Genomic DNA, 17,129 nt, shown 5'->3' with positions numbered 1-17,129 from the left:
AAATTTACACCTTATTTCCAGTCTGAATTTGTTTAGCTTCAGTTTCCAGCCGCTGGATCATGTTATACCTTTCTCTACTAGATTGAAGAGCCTATTATTAAATATTTGTTCCCCCTGTAAGTACCTGAAGACTGATCAGGTCATACCTTAACCTTCTCTTTGTTAAGGGAAATAGACTCAAGGACCTCAATCTATCACTATAAAGACATGTTTTCCAAACTTTTAATCATTTTTGTGTCTCCTCTTTGACTCTTCTCCAATTTATCAATACCCTTCTTGAATTGTAGACACCAGACCAGGACACAGTATTCCATCTGCACCAAACAGAGAGATAAAATAATCTTTCTGCTTCTATTTGAGATTCCCCTATTTATGCATCCAAGGATTGCATTAGCTCTTTTGGCCACAGCATCACACTGGGAGGTTGTGTTCAGCTGATTATCCCCCACAACCCCCAAATCTTTTTCAGAATAATTGATCCTCAGGATAGTCCACCAAAGTATGGCCTACGTTCTTTGTCCCTCAATGTGTACATATAGCCAAATTAAAACTCATACTGCTTGTGCCCAGCTTACCAAATGCTCAAGATCACTCTATATCAGTATCCTGTCCTCTTCTTTATTTACCCTTCTCCCAATTTTTGTGTCATCTGCAAACTTGATCAGTGATGGCTTTATTTTTTCTTCCAGATCATTAATAAAATAAAAATGGTTAAATAGCATATGGCCAAGAACCAAACCCTGTGGGACCCACTAGAGACATGCCCCTTTGATGATGCCTTCTTAATAATTAAATTTTCAGACTTATTAGTTAGCCAGCTTTTAATCCATCCACTTCGGTTACGGATCGAAAAACCATTCGTGTATGCTGTATAGTCTTTTACCTGCACTCCACTACACGCCCCTGATGGTAAAAAGAGGTTGGGGTAATTTCTCCCTGAAGATGACCAATTCGTGGAACTCGAGTAAGATTAGTGCAGAGCAAAAAGCCACAGAACACATCACTGCGAAAGAAAAACAAAGACAAAGTTACCAAATAGAGTCCTACTAACAATATTTATAAGATACAAACTGTTGTGACAAAAGCAATGAAGGCATGGAACCAACAATATTACTGCAATAAATAACTTAAGACCAGCTTCTGCCACTGCCGGTCACATAAAGTAATAACTTACTCAGTGAGTAGTACCACAGACTTTGGTGGTACTACTCTAAGGCCTGGTCTATACTACCCGCCTGAATCGGCGGGTAGAAATCGACCTCTCGGGGATCGATTTATCGCGTCCCGTTGGGACGCGACAATCGATCCCCGAATCGGCGCTCTAACTCCACCAGCGGAGGTGGTAGTAAGCGCCGCCGACAAAAAGCGGCAGAAGTCGATTTTGCCGCCGTCCTCACAACGGGGTAAGTCGGCTGTAATACGTCGAATTCAGCTACGCTATTCACGTAGCTGAATTTGCGTATCTTAAATCGACTCCCCGCTGTAGTGTAGATGTACCCTAAGTAAGATACTACTTGAGGGGAATAAGGATGGCAGAAGCTAGTCATAATCAGCAGATGTTGTTAATTGTAAAAACAGAAACAAAATTCTACCAATTGGTTAATTATGAATAGCAGCATTTCCCCACGTTTATCTGAACAAAAATCTATTTCCACAAAAATACTTGAATATAATATTAAAAGGGGCACACAGGTGGACAAACTATGCATAGTTTTGTTATGCTAGACTACATTACATTGTGCTTTTTCAGGTAATTTGGTTACTCTATATTGATGCAGTTTGCTTATTTTGTATTTTATTTTATTCCCCATGTCATCACAGTACAATTATAATGATTATAAGAATCAGTAATGTTCAGGGTGCACTACATTCTTGGGAAAGAGACTGGCTTATCTGCTGCCACTGTATAACAAATCACAATAGCCTACTAGCCTCAAACTGGCTTCCCTTGCATGGACGGTCCAAATTTTGCATTGAAGTCGCACATATAGCTGGATGAATACTGCAAAAAAATGTGAATATCTGTGTGCATTCCAAGTGGCTGTTCATCTGACTAGGTTTGTGCTCCTTTTTATTAACTATTTTCAAACATTCATGCATATGTTTTTAGGTGTGTTTTTTTAAATATGAACATTGGGAGGAATGGTTGTTCTTCACATGACTATTCATTCACACATTAACAAGGGTATTCACCATTCATTATTCTCCTACTTTTAAAGTTTCAGTCATCCAACCAAGGAGCAGATAGATCATGTGACACATAGCAAATAGTTGTAGTGAACAAGTTCACAAACCATGCATAGGTCAAAATTTGTTCACCTAATCAATTAAATTACAAATAGTAAATAAATTAATAAACATCGAAGTTCTCCTGAATGATTCCTGAACTGGAAAAAAAGGGCTAAATCAAATAAGTCTTTTACCTCTAGTTATATCCTCGCTCAACTAGCTCCCTGCTTGGAAGTTCAACACATGCCCAAGACAATAGGGAGAGGTAAAGAGGAGGAGCTGACACTGCCAGGACCAGTAGTCGAGCCAGAGGAAGAGTTTAGTACTGCATCAATGCCTCTATCCCGTGGGCACTATGGCTACTTATGACATATGACACCAGCTATGGGACATCTCTAGATGCAAATTGGTAGAATGAGCCTCTGTCTTCCACAGATCAGTCAGAGCTCACTGTTGTCCATGGCCTACTAGTGTTTTCCAAATATTTGGTCATATTGTATATGAGGAGGTCCAACATGATGGAAGATCATGGTCTCACTCAGTGAGAGCAGACTACTACCAAGCTATCACTGCCGTTTCCCCTCTTCCTTCCCGCCCCCAGCTACGGGGTGGAATTACCCTGAGATCACAGGATCTAGCAGAGATTCCTGGGCCACGTCTGGAGGTGGAACCAACATTCATATCTCTGCCCACTTACATCCCTGCCTGACCTTGTGTGCATGTACATTACAAATGTGTGACACTGTGCTGCTATATCCTTTAACTTCTCTCCACAAGTCCAAATTGCCAGTACATCTGCACAAAAATCTAGATGTGAGAAATTCCAAAAATGTGAATTTTTGAGCCATCTGGGAATTCTGCAAACCAATCTGTGAAATATTTTGGAATTCTGAAAATTTGTAAGAAAAAACGGAGGATTCAAAACCATGCAAAACAAACTGCTGAAAAAGTTCATTAAAAATCTGAAAAATATTAGGCCAATTTCACCCAAAACATTTAGACAGTTTCTACAAAACTAAACTTACTGTTTACTGCACTGAATCCATTGATCTCCATCCTTTCCACAGTTTCCTTTTTTTGTGCCTTCTGTATTAAGCTTCTCATAACAGAATTTGTCAGATCCTGTAGCCTCTGTTGATGAAAAAGGGAAAAGAGAATGTACTTTACGTTGACAGCAGCAAGTATTCTCTTCATAAAATTAATGTAAAATATGTAAAGAACTGCCACAAGAAAATATAAACACAGGACTTTGAAATTCCATCCTGTGTTTTAATTTATGGAGTAGATTTTGTTTACACAACGAGAGGGAGAAGGAGAGAGAAGAAAAGACAGAATTCTATCAGGCAGCTGAAAAGGGAAAATATTTCCCACCTTATACTCATTCCAATATCTGAGCTGAATATCAGTCTGGAGACTCTCTCTCGGTGATTTGTCTAAGCAACATCTACCTAAGTGTATATCTTCTTCACTTGAATATTCTGGGGGTCTAACTTTGTTCACACATACATCAGTATTACAGAGGTGCAATTTAACTGTTTTCCCTGCTGTTATTTCTGATTTATACTAGTGTGAGAGTAGAATCAGATTATCTCTCTATAGCACCAGATGTTTGCCTCTTGATGTATCCAGGGAAAGAATTAAGGGGTCTGATTCTCCTCTCGCTCACACCAGTGTAAATCAGGAGTAATGGAGTTAAACAGATACAAAACCAATATACCGTATTTTCCGGCGTATAAGACGACTGGGCGTATAAGACGACCCCCAACTTTTCCAGTTAAAATATAGAGTTTGGGATATACTCGCCGTATAAGACTACCCCTCTTCCAACGCACACCAAAAAAAAATTTAAAAAACATCAGATTTGATTTCAATATGGTAATTTTAATTCAAATACTTATGACATGCAGGTACTTAGCAGGAAAACTGTCACTTATAAACATAAGGCTGTTTGTCATCAAACATGTAAACATAAAACAGTGCAAGTGGATTAAACTTTTCCTAATTCACTCTAAAGCTGAAAGGAAGGATAAGACAATAAACCCATGGGAGCTGCCATGCTGTTTGTTTTCTAAGCTGTCAACCAAACTGGAACTGATGATGATAGGAGGAAGATAACAAACAAGAGAGAGAAAGCAAGTGCCGGGCAAGTCCCTGGCGAGTTAGCAACGCCCATCATAACTGCAAGCTACGGTATTTTTACAGGTTTTGCTGGCGTGACAGTTTCCCTTTAAAAGCCTTCAAAATCCTCCTGTTCGTCATCTGATATCATAAGTACATCAATGACATCTTGTGATACATTTGTAAGGCAGTCATCGTATGGATCGAATTCCGTATCAGATGGTGTGGTCTCCGCTTCGGCTTCCTCTTCATCTTGCCACAAGTAGTCGTCCTCCATACCATCTAATGAATTTGATATGCCACACTTCTTGAAAGACTTGATTACTGTTTCTGCATCAATATCATTCCAGGCTTTTATGACAAACTTGCACAAAACATCCAACTGTGGAGCATGCACGTTTCCTCCTTTTGTGAATGACTTTTCGCCGCTAACCATCCATTCATTCCACTGTTCTTGAATGCGATCTTTAAATGGCTTGTTTAGGCACACATCCAGTGGCTGTACCAACGATGTCAATCCTGCAGGAATAACTGCCGCATCTGTGTTTAGTCTTGCAAGCATTTGCTTGGTGCTGGGAGTTAAATGAGCCCTGAACATATCCCACACCAGTAGACTACATTTTTGAATAAGTCCACCTGGTCGCCTGCTCCATACATTATCAAGCCATAGCTTTACCCCTTCTTCATCCATCCAGCCTTTTTCATTCACATGTACAAAACAACCAACAGGGAACTTGAATTTCGGCATTGTTTTTCTTTTAAAAATAATCATTGGTCTCAGTTTGGCGCCATCAGCTGTGCATCCTAGTACCACTGTAAAACTGGACTTCTCATGTCCTGTTGTTTTAATTAAAATTGTTTTTTCACCTTTTTGATGGACAGTTTTATTTCCAACCATATCAAAATTCATTGGAGTTTCATCCATATTTCCAATACTACTTAATGCATAGCCATGTTTAGTGCGCTGTTGTATTACGTATCGATGGAAAATATTTACTTTGCTATCAAGGTCTGCAGGTAATTTTGGGGCAATTTTCATCTTTTGCCTCAGTACCATATTATGCCTTCCCATGAATCTAGTACATCAGGATACAGTGGCCTTAAATCTGTTGCTGTGATCTGGGTTAGATTTGGCCCACTGAAGTGCAAACAAATGTATTTTATTTCGTGTCACTACATAACCGTTTTGGCGATGCTCATTCACATGTCTGCTACATGTTTTTCGAGTTCTGGCCAATGTGGAGTGCCTCTTCTTAATGCACACTTACCCCTTGGCATACTCTTTAATGCTTTTTCATTTGCTTTCCAGTCCCGAACCATCTTTTCTGTTACTCCATATTGTTTTGCAGCAGCGCAGTTATTATGTTCCATGGCAAAGTTTACAACTTTAAGTTTGAAACTGGCTTCATATTTCTTTCTTCTTGCTGGTGGAGCCATGATGGGGTTTTGACTGTTGGACATTTGTATACTGTACTGTATGTACTGGTGCTATATTGTATGAACAGGTACAGATACTGGTGCTGTACTGTATGTGGTACCCAGTATACAACAACCAGCCAATCACGGCAAGCGATGTACCTTACCGGCGATTGGCTGGTTGTTGTATACAAAGCCTGCTTGGATTGGTCAGCTCTCCCTGCCTGCCCAGCCCTCCCTGTCTCCAAGACTATCAGAGCGGTAGCGCAAACACGCCTCTTTCACCCGTCTGGCCCGCCCTTGTATCCTATTACCTCCTTCTCTGCCTCTAAGATCTCGCACATGCGCGCCTGCGCCGCTTCACTGCAGTCCTCAGGAGCGAGATCTGAGAGGCAGAGAAGGAGGTACAGTAATAGGATACAAGGGCGGGCCAGACGGGTGAAAGAGGCGTGTTTTTCTGGGCAGAGCGCCGCTCTATCTCTTTTTTCCATACCCCGGGCGTCCCGGATGTCTGCAGCTTGCTCCGCCCTTCACTTACACCTTCCCAGTGAGGCGCCCCCTCACCTCGTCATCGGGCGGGGATGCGGCCGCGGCCGTTTTTGAGCTCCCCCCACCATATGCGGCGACCGCAGATTCTCCAGTCCGGCTCGGAAGTTTCAGCACCCGCCCTATAAGATGACACCCGGCGTATAAGACGACCCCCGACTTTTGAGAAGATTTTCCTGGGTTAAAAAGTAGTCTTATACACCAGAAAATACAGTAAGTGAGAACAGCATAAAACTGAGATTAACTCGCGGTTTTTCAGTGTAAGCAGAGAAGTCCTAACTTTCCTAATAAAGTAGGATTGGCTAGAAGAGCCACATTCAATCTAGAACATTTTCCACCTTTCTTTTCTTTAGGCTTTTTGGGTTTCCACACATTAGTATGCTTGCGCTAAGAATAAACCTTTTCAGAGTCTCACCTCCCTAAAAAGGCAGGAGCAGCAAGCCGGCCGTGAGGAGGCAGAGCAAACAATAATGGGAAATTGTTGAAAGAGAGGAAAGTAGAAAGAGAACAAAGGCAGAGCCTGAAAAGATGTTCTCAGAATTTGGTCTGTGATGTGACTTTTCTGTGCTTGGGGGTGGACCAATAAACATCCTTCCAGACTCATGGAGTTAATATAAAATTACTCATTAACAAGCCCTTTAGGCTTTCTTTCATTAAAAAAAAAATAGTGTCTCCATTATTTAGAATGACAGAGAAAGTAACAACTAAATACAATGCATCAGTTACAGCATAGGCACTTATATAGAAAAAAACAATCTAAATAATTTCAATTAAAATATAACCTTAGAGTTAGAGAAAAAAATGTACTGTACTGCCACTGAGCTAAGGGAAAGGTACCAAGAGTCCACTAAAACTACTGTCCCCATCTTTCTCTGTATTAAATGCACTATAGCTTTCGTTGCTTGTGACAGTCAGTAAAAGATGGAAATCTCCTAACTCCACAATGGGTAGGAACATTCTTTTCTCTCACAGACCACACACACCCCACAATCACTTAAGTTGGGATGAATCTGGCATACATAAACATCACAATGGCATGAGTACAACAGACTGGGACATACTGGTAGTTCAGTTCTACTGTCTTATGCTCAAAATCATTATCCAGTGCATGTCTCCCCTGAAGATGAGAGAATCGATAGTTATCTGTGTGATTTAGTTTTTAAAAACACACATTTATATTAAGGTATATTAAGAAATATTCTGAAGACAAAAATATATTTATCCAAAGATATTAACCTAACGTGCTTGTAGAATTTAGTTTGATATTTTCTGGTGAGTTTCAGCCTGGGTTAGCTGCAGTATATGCTGCTCACCTTACCTATATCTACAAGCACAGCAAGTTATAACCACCTGACTCCCACGGCTCCAACATATCACAGACCCAAATACCAAATGACATCACAAGTCACCCACATTATCTCAACAGACATTTTTTCTCTGCTCCACGGTGGAAACTTTTAACTGAAGGAGGAAAGTACAGTAGGTGGAAATACTAATAATACAAACTAAAAAATACATATGAATAAAATATATTTAAGGTAGGCAACGTCAACCTACTAATTCCCCAAATGTATTTGCACTGATTGTCTCTTGTCTTGCATTCTCCATTATAGCAACGTCCCTAAACAAAAACACAGCAAATTAGTGAAGGGAAACCGAACATATTAAAATCAAATGTTGTCCTTTAGCTGTCTTTACAAGTTCTCTTTCATTTTCATTATTATATTTTATACATTGGGATATAAACTCTCCTCTTAGTGTGCTTGTGGGAAGGGGGAGGGGTGAGTGGAAAGCACATTTATACACTGGGGGCCTGATTCTCTACTGCATTTCATGTTGTCATTTAAACTAGTCACAGTGGGTTGAAAATGCTGCCCAATCAGATTTTCCACTCACCCACACTAGCGGCAGCATTATACATCCACTTTGCAAAGTGTAAAGGCCTGCATAAGATGCAAACTAATGAAAGAACTGGCCCTTCATTTCTATTAACTTCAATGGAACTAACACCAGTAAATCATTGCAGAATTATATAAAAATATACACCTGTACATTTGGGTGCCCACTGAGCCTCACCAAGCTTGTATTTCTATTTTCTGCAAACTGCCTGCTGGCCAGAAATAAAATCAGAGGAGAAAGCTGAATTTTTTTAAGGTGATCTGAAAAGGGCCAAACTGACTGTACTTAAACTGAAATTCTCAATGTTAAAATCAGAGCACAGACAGCACAGGCAACATCAGTGCAAGTTTCTTTACATCGCTACACGCAATATGCCTCAACTTTAACCAAGAAAGTGAGAGACTAGATCAGTCCCTATGTCTATACAATGGCCCACCAGAAGGCTGAACAAAACATTGAAGAACTGCAGGGAGAGAGGAATGGATGATATGCTTAAATTTAATAGGTGCTCTGTTTGTCTGCATGATGTTTGACAAACCCTTAGGATGAATAAACTGAGACACAGAGTTTATGAAAAAATAAGGAAGAAAAGTGAGTTAAGAAATGAAAATTTACACTGGATTCATTATTCATTGATTTGCAAAGGTTTAAAAGCATTACATACCTGATTAGAATCACAAACATATCCATCTTGTTTATGAAGATTTGGTGGGCACTGACCATCAAAAGATAAAAATTCTTGATCAAATTATAACATTTGGAATTGTAGGACAATAAATAAATGTTTAACAAATTATTTAAAAACAAATAGTTGGCATAAAATACATGCAGAGGAACTGTGCAACAGAAGATGTCATCCTTAGTGCTAAAGGGTCCCAAGGGTTATAACTACTGTATAAGAAGTTGGAAAAATTAGGTTTATATTTATTAGAAAATAAGCTAATAGGATATATGATTGTGGCATATAAAATTCAAAGGAAAAAAAGAATGGAGAAGGTTTATTATATTTATATAGTATCCAAAATGTGGTAGATGCTTCACAGACTAATTAAAATGATACAGTAAATGCACCAAAGAGTTCACATACTACCTATAGACATGAGATAACAAATAATAGACGGAAACAGGGAGGAAGGAAGACAAAGGTTACACAAGTCACATCACACAGCCATTTAAGAAATATCACAATGCTATTTGACAGTGAAACTCAAACCAAGAGGGAATAGAATGAAACAAAGAAAGAACCAGGCACACATTTAGGAATCTCCGAATAAACTTTGAATGAAAGTAATTCCATTAGTAGTCTGTTCCACAATAAACAGTAGAAATTCCATATATAGTCAAGAACTTAAGGAAAACGACTTTACAGAGTAAAAGTGCTAGCTGGGTAGGTAGATAGACATGTAGCAGGTCACTTTACCAATCCTCGCCAAAACATTACCTTGTTACCATAACCTGTAACAGTTCTGTTTTATCTGGTCCTTTATTAAGGTATGTGTATAAACCGATTAAATTGTATAGTATAATATATCTAAATATATCTATATCTACCCACACTTTACAAAACACATTTAAAGAAATAATGTTGTCACAAAGGGACTGCAAAGCAGTTGCAGGGCCCCTAATGGATTGTTCCTGATACAGGAGCCCCTCTAGACAGGTACACAACTAACTACATCAGACTTATACCTTCCTCTCCCCTGCAAGAGCCACTGATTGGGGGGGGGGGAGCATTCCTGGTCATCTGACAAGTGAGAGGGGTGTGACTAGGGCAGTCCCGTACCTCAGTTATTCCTGAGCTGCCACAAAGTCCAGAAAGTCCTTGAGCAGCTGGGCACCAGTTAGGGCAGCCCTTAGGGTTGTTCTAACCAGCTGCAGGGATCTAACTGGCTCTTATTGGCCCCAGATTCGAGTGGGCACATGCCCAACTCTTAGAACCTGTACAGAACCCTGCACAGGATAAACTCGGCTGTGGTAGAAGTGTGTGAATTTAGCTGTACAAGATCCTGGCTGACGAGTGATGCCACCAATCTATAGATCACACAAAGAACAATTTCCCATGGTTATGCTCAGCAATAGTGATGAACACAAGAAAAAAATGGAAATACTGCACAATGTAGATAAAAAGTGATATAAGAAATAATTTAAGATTAATTGATGGTTCATTAACTTTTACATCAACCAAATACTAACGCAGCTTTAGCTAACTACATATATTTCTGTGGTAAGTTCATAAACAGTCACACAGTTACATATATATATGAATTATATGATAACCAGCCACTTCCAGTTCTTAGAGCTGTGTGTTCTGATATCAAAACAGTGAAAACTTGCCTATCATTAATACATACTAGAAAACCTGCTTCACAGGGATGTCCCGTGAATGGTGGAACTGTAGAACAAGAAACAAAGGGACAGAGATAGAATGACTTAAAAAATAAATAAATAGTAAGCATACTACTTTCACAGCGCCCTGAACCCTTACTGGGACCAGCTCCTGGGATCTGCCAATTGGCAGTGATTGTGCATTGTCACTAGACAATGAGCCCTAATCTAACTGCCTATTTTGGTTTTTCTGTATGTATACTGATTTTATGACATTGTTGGAGACATCAACAGAAATGGCTACGCACTAAATTGTCATGCAGTTCTTGTTTTTGTACGCACGTATTTGTTAGATATAGCTGCTACAGAGCAACAAGTGTCCACAAAAAGTACACGTTACAGTAATTTTATATAATCAATTAAAAACTAAGGGCAAATAGCTTTTCCTCTTTAATGTTTTTGATAACAGAATGGTGGATCTGTTAAAAATAGCACAACATTTTTTTCTGGTGCAGAGAACATTTTTTACTAGTTTAAAAGGAAAGTTAATTACTGTGTACAGTAACTGGGGTTATTCAAGATGTGTTGTCCATATGCACATTTCTCTGATGCTATGCATGCACCTCATGAAGTTGATCCGAGTCTTTGGGGCTAGCAGTATGCATAGGGCGCACGTGTGCTCTGCAGTCCTCATGCTTTTCTGCAAGAGCATAATAGGGCAAAGCACGCCCACTGCCATTTGGTTCCTTCTGACTGCAGAATCCTATATAAGAGGACTCTGATGTAGAGAAGCTGGAAGGGTAGGTTGTGGAACATGCATATGGACAAACATCTCAAAGAACTCCAGTTACTGAATACAGTAATTAACTTTCCTTTCTCTGTTGAGTGACTGTCTAAATGCGCATTCCACCGACATGCGCTCTGATCTTCCTCACATGAGGTGTATACATACCATCACTGGGACGGGCATAAGGACGATCACTTGAAGGAGAACAATTTTAAAATAGGTGAGATACTGGGGCATAAAGAGGGTGACATTATCCATTTAAATATTTGTAGGCACACTCAGCAATGTCTTCCAAACATCACAAACCGAATGGCTCATAACTTTCTTCAGAAACAAAGCTTCGGTTTTGTCCATATTTAACTTTTCTCAGAGGCTACATTTTGACTAACCATTTTAACGATTTATCTATTTATTCAGTGCCTGTGGTGAAAAATTTGGGAGTCCATTTTTAAAAATGTCATTTTCCTTCTACTTCTCATATTGGTTTAATCGTTCACATTTGCCTTTTTTACTTAACTTTTCTAAAATGTGCAGGCTTTTTAAACATTTCTGCTACTAAATGCACATACTTTCTTAGTTGGACTGTGACAGTGTTCTTCTTGCTTGAGCTTTATTTTTGGCCATCAATCTGTTTATGCTGTTAGATTAATTTTCCAGGACTCTCCTTTTTCTCATGTTACTTGGTTATTTTTTTCGTTCACACCAGCTGCCCATAAATGTAGGACACAATTCTGCCACACTGACTCATATTAAATAGTATCTTACTTTGTTAGTATTATTGTTTAATATATATATTGTGGTAGTGCCTACATCAGGAGTGGCCAACCTGTGGCTCCAGAGCCACATGCGGCTCTTCAGAAGTTAATATGCGGCTCCTTGTATAGGCACCGACTCCGGAGCTGGAGCTACAGGCACCAACTTTCCAATGTGCCGGGGGGGGTGCTCACTGCTCAACCCCTAGTTCTGCCACAGGCCCTGCCCCCACTCCACCCGCCCGCCCCCTCCCCTGAGCCTGCCGTGCCCTCACTCCTCCCACCTCCCTCCCAGAGCCTCCTGCACGCCATGAAACAGCTGATTGGGAGGTGCGGGGAGGGAAGGGAAGGTGCTGATCGTGGGGTTGCCGGTGGGTGGGAGGCACTGGAAGCAGGGGGGTGGGAGCTGATGGGGGGCTGCTGACGTACTACTGTGGGTCTTTGGCAATGTACATTGGTAAATTCTGGCTCCTTCTCAGGCTCAGGTTGGCCACCCCTGGCCTCAACCACGACAGGGCCCCATTGAGTAAGTCATCATACAAAAATATATAAATTAACAGTCTCTAAGTCTCTACCCTGCAGAGCTTAGTCTGAGAGACAGGCATAACAGATGGATGAGACAAACAAGCAGGCTGGGAGGAGAATGGGGTAACAAAAAATAACTGGATGTTTTAATACAGATTTAGGGCTTATCTACATGAGAAATTACTCTGAGGTAACTATTCCTGACTAACTCGATGTGTGGACACTCTTATTCTGAAATAAGAATGCCTTATTCCAAATTAGCTTAATCCACTTCTAAAGCTTTGGAAGTATTAATCCACTTTAAATTCACTTCCTGTCTTATTCTGGGTTAATTTTCATGTGCAGACCAGCAACGTGTGCAAAATCTTAGCCATATATTAGCAATAATCACAACTGCCAGATGGCAGTTTGCTTTATACATTTTGGCAGAGGTGAGCTTTGAGAAGGGGCTTGAAGAAGGATAATGTGGTAATTAAGGATTTTGACTGGGAGCTTTTTCCATGCAAGGCGGTGGCATGGAAGAAAGCGCAAAGGTGCTTGTGGGAAAAGCAGACAAGAGGGCGATCAAGGCTGGAATCACTGGCAAAGAGAAGGCAGGAGTTGACCTTGCAGTAAGATAGTGGCCTGGATAGATAGGACGGGGATAAACAGTGGAAAGTTAGGATAAGAAATTTACATTAGATGTGATGGAAGAGGGGGAGCCAATAGTGGGACTTAAAAAGGGTGGTAATGTAGTCCAAGTGACAAGCCAGGAAGATGATCTTAGGAATAGCATGTTGAATTAACTTGAGGCCGCAGGCAACAGGTGAGAAAGAGGCCCAAATGAAAAATGAAACCAAGAGACAAGGTGAAAGTCCACAATGACAGAGAAAGGGAAGGGTAGGAAAGGGCTTCACGGAAAAGTTAAAAGCTCTGTTTTGGCCATGTTAAGTTTCAGCTGATGACTGGACACCCACAACGAGAAAGCCAGGCCAAGATTTTAGTCTAATTGTAGGGCAAGAGGTCCAGAGTAGAGAGGCAGACTTCTGAGTCATCACCATAAAGATGGTAGTCAAAGCCATGTTTACAGATAAATTTGCCCAGAGATAGGGTGGATAGGGAGAAGAGGAGGGGGCCAAGGATCAGAGCCGTCTCCAGCTTTTTTGCTGCCCCAAGCGGCGAAGAAAAAAAAGGGGGGGGGGGGGATATGTGATCGGTGGCACTTTGGCGGCAGCTCAACCGCACCACTTCAAGTATGTCCACTAGAAACAATGGACCTACTTGCAGAGTAAGATACTATTCAAAGTGAGCGTGTGTGGTAGAACTGGATCTAAAATTATTTTAAATTGGATTTGGATCCTTCTTTGTTTGGTGCACACATTTGGAGTGCCAAAGAACATCATGATATTCCGGCTATGTCCTCTTAAGTGAAGATAGGAAGGTGGTTTTAAGGTTTTCCTCTAACACCCATTTCCTTAGTATCTAAACACCAACCACCTACTCTCGAGCTGGTTTTTTGTTGTTGCTTGCTCTAATACTACTGGTAGAAGAAGCAGACTGTAAATGCAACTAAAAAGGCTAGCTGTCAGAGAGGAGGAGATTAGTTACTTTCATACTGCTATTTTTGTTAAACAAGTGAAGCACCAGCAAGGAAACAGTGCAGGATGGGATGGGAGAAAGAGACAACATGGTGGAGATGGGAAGGACACAGAGTCTATATAAAGGGGAAGAGAAACAAACATGGGGGAGGGAGTTTTCTCATGAACCAAAGAGTCTCTGATCAAAACTCTTTCCCCTATCCTTTCTTTGAAACTAATCTCTTCCACCTGATAAGAGGCAGCTGGAATTTCAGCTCCACTCTGCACTCATTAGCTCTGAGGGATAGATGGGGATGTCCCTCCCCACAGACTCTGGAGATGCCACTGTTGACAGCATTAATCTTGTGCAGTCTTTGTATTCAGGAAACTGCAAGGATCTGACTAGCCTACAATGCCTTTCCACTTGTGCATTCTGCAGGACCAGATATAATCTTACCCAAAGTGTTTTGGGAGCCAATGTAAATGCTAGATGCCTAGGGCATTATTCTGTTATTTTCTTGGTGCTCACTGGAAGTATGTGTGGGGGGAGAGAGGGAGAAGAAATTGAGCACACTGTTCTATCTACATCTCTAGAGTGCTCTAGGATAGGACAGCTTTCATTCTCCACTACAGAGAAATTCTGGCTTTTTGTTAAACAGAAATTGTAATGCTTGCTCTTAAGATAAATACATTTAATCAGTAAAGAATAAAAGTTCCATCTTTTCTTTTGTTTTCATCCAAAACTGCTATAGCCAAAGTGTCTAGGATTCCCTTTGAATCATGTACAGTTTAAGTAGCCCAGACCAAAATCATAAATAGCATATTGATTATACTGGTATGAACAGCTAATGGCTTTAATTGCCTGATAACCCTTCAAGTAACATGTTAAATTCTACTCTTATTGCATATATCTAATGGAAATTAAGGAGATGAGTCAATATATGAAATGTCAAGGCTCCATTGTGGGTAGAATGGAATATAGCTTTACATGCATAACTTTTCTTTGATACTTTTGCTAAGTTGTGCCCTCACTAAACTCCAGGGAATGCCAATGGGGTTTGAGTAAAGGCAGACAGTCTCTCTGCCATTATTTCTTTTGATAAGTTATGTTCTGAAACAAATCATTCAGCACAGCACATAAACGGGTTTTATTTTCCTTTCTTTATTTTCTACTATAATTGCTTTCTTTCCTTTTGCTTTCCTTAAACAATTGCTTTGCTTTCTGCTAACACGTGCATACCTACACTGTGCATCTGTAATAAGTGCTTATTGCCAATAACCTGTTTATCAGGTTTAGATATTTTGCTGGGGTTTGTGTTATTCATTCTTCGCATTGTTTTATGAGTTTTCCTTTCTCCTTTTGTAACAGAGTTTATACTTATTAAATAATTGAGAACAGCCATTTGCTAATCACTTGAACAAACACCTTCTTCAAATATTCTTCAAACAAAATAAATTTTTTAATATTTAATATTTAATGAGGGAACTGGTCATTTTGAGCAAATGTAGTATCAGCTTGTTACTCAATATATTTAATTGGGATAAAAAGATTACAAAATTGAATAGAGTATGCAGAGAGCTTAGGTATACATACCTGACCAGAGTCGCCAGTACAGTACTCTGTAATATCACACTCATTCACTGCATAGCGACAGTCATAGCCTCGTGGGAAAAACTAGAAAACAACAAACATTCGTTAGGACTGAGATTATATAACGGCATATTCCAGACTCTTGTTTAGAAATAGTCCTCATGTTTCAAAGCCATACTTCTCAATTTTCAAATGAGTCTCAGTATCAACATCCCACACAATAATAGAGAGAACAAAACATATCCAGGGGAAGCCTTCAGTACAGAAATAGTGTATGATTAACTCAGGAACCTACATTTTGTAATACTTGTGTACATACATATGTGTACACACACACACACTTCAGTGAATGCTGAATTATCTAGGAACAGCAAAAAACCCACTGCTAGCTTCTGGTTCAACTAAAAGTGGTGGACATCAGTAATCTGAAAAGTATTCTTCAGTGATACATGTCTGCTAGAAAATTTTTCATACCATTAACATACTATGCGTAAGGGAAAAACTATAAAGATTTATTTCTGCCAAGAAAATATTGAGACTTTAAACAAAACAACCAACCTACCTATCCATTGGTTTATCAACAGCACATCTACTTCTACATTATACAGATTAGGTGTATGTTTAATTTAATGGGGCTAAAATAAAGTCCGGCAGCATGAGACAGTAAAAAAAAATATTGTTAATATTTACCAACAAAGATGCTATATCTCAACCCAGTCTCATCCTGTGTCTTTTAATTACATTTAGATAGTTATCTGAGAAATGGCATCAACTGCCCCAAGTCAAAAGGCAGGTTATATTCCTGTGATGTTCAGAGACCTAACTCTTCTAGTTCTCATGGAACAGTTTGAGCCACATCCTTTAGGAATTCTCATGTTTGCTCTGTCTCTAATAACATTTCCCAGATATACTAATAATTCACCATATCCTGCCATAAGCTACGCACACGACTCCCACTGACTTCATTTGAAGTCCTGTGTATGAAACAACAGGATACCAGAGTGTGGCCCAATATTATCACAATGAGACCAGCATCTAAATTATTTTTTTCTAAAGAACTTGCAATCCAGAATTTTGGACCACAAATCACAATATTTAAAAATGGAAAATCAAGTGAGAGGCTGCCTAGTATGCTCTTCAATACCTGCTATTGGCAAACTACATCACAGAAGAAAGCCTGCATACCTATTGTAGCAACTATTAGTATGTATCATAGTGTACTGTGTGGCTTCCAGAGGTTTCTGCTGGATGACAAGTAATGCTACCAAAAGTATAAATTCAATTACTTGCTATTTCATGCTGAAGAAAAGGAGATGTGCACATTACAACTTTACATACTATTAGATCATTGCACCCAAAACACCAAGCAGCTTAAAAGTCGCTCT

General features: G+C 39.9%; 1 protein-coding gene across 8 annotated transcripts in view; it reads right to left on the bottom strand.

The window, feature by feature from the left end:
• Positions 1 to 17,129, bottom strand: part of ADAM23 (ADAM metallopeptidase domain 23) — a 186,235-nt gene that overhangs the window by 35,128 nt on the left and 133,978 nt on the right. For all 8 annotated transcript variants that reach the window (XR_004647747.1, XM_034786478.1, XM_034786475.1 and 5 more), the window contains exons 18-22: positions 15,748 to 15,828; positions 8,873 to 8,923; positions 7,867 to 7,930; positions 3,255 to 3,360; positions 884 to 1,003 (exon numbers count right to left, since the gene is read on the bottom strand). Coding sequence is in view for 7 of the 8 variants with exons in the window: in XM_034786478.1 (XP_034642369.1) it covers positions 884 to 1,003; positions 3,255 to 3,360; positions 7,867 to 7,930; positions 8,873 to 8,923; positions 15,748 to 15,828 (422 nt within the window). In the remaining variant the exon portion in view is untranslated. The remainder of the gene's footprint in view (positions 1 to 883; positions 1,004 to 3,254; positions 3,361 to 7,866; positions 7,931 to 8,872; positions 8,924 to 15,747; positions 15,829 to 17,129) is intronic.

This window comes from Trachemys scripta, chromosome 11 (assembly GCF_013100865.1).
Source record: "Trachemys scripta elegans isolate TJP31775 chromosome 11, CAS_Tse_1.0, whole genome shotgun sequence".
Taxonomy (NCBI): domain Eukaryota; kingdom Metazoa; phylum Chordata; order Testudines; family Emydidae; genus Trachemys; species Trachemys scripta.
This window is presented reverse-complemented; position numbering and strand designations above follow the sequence as displayed.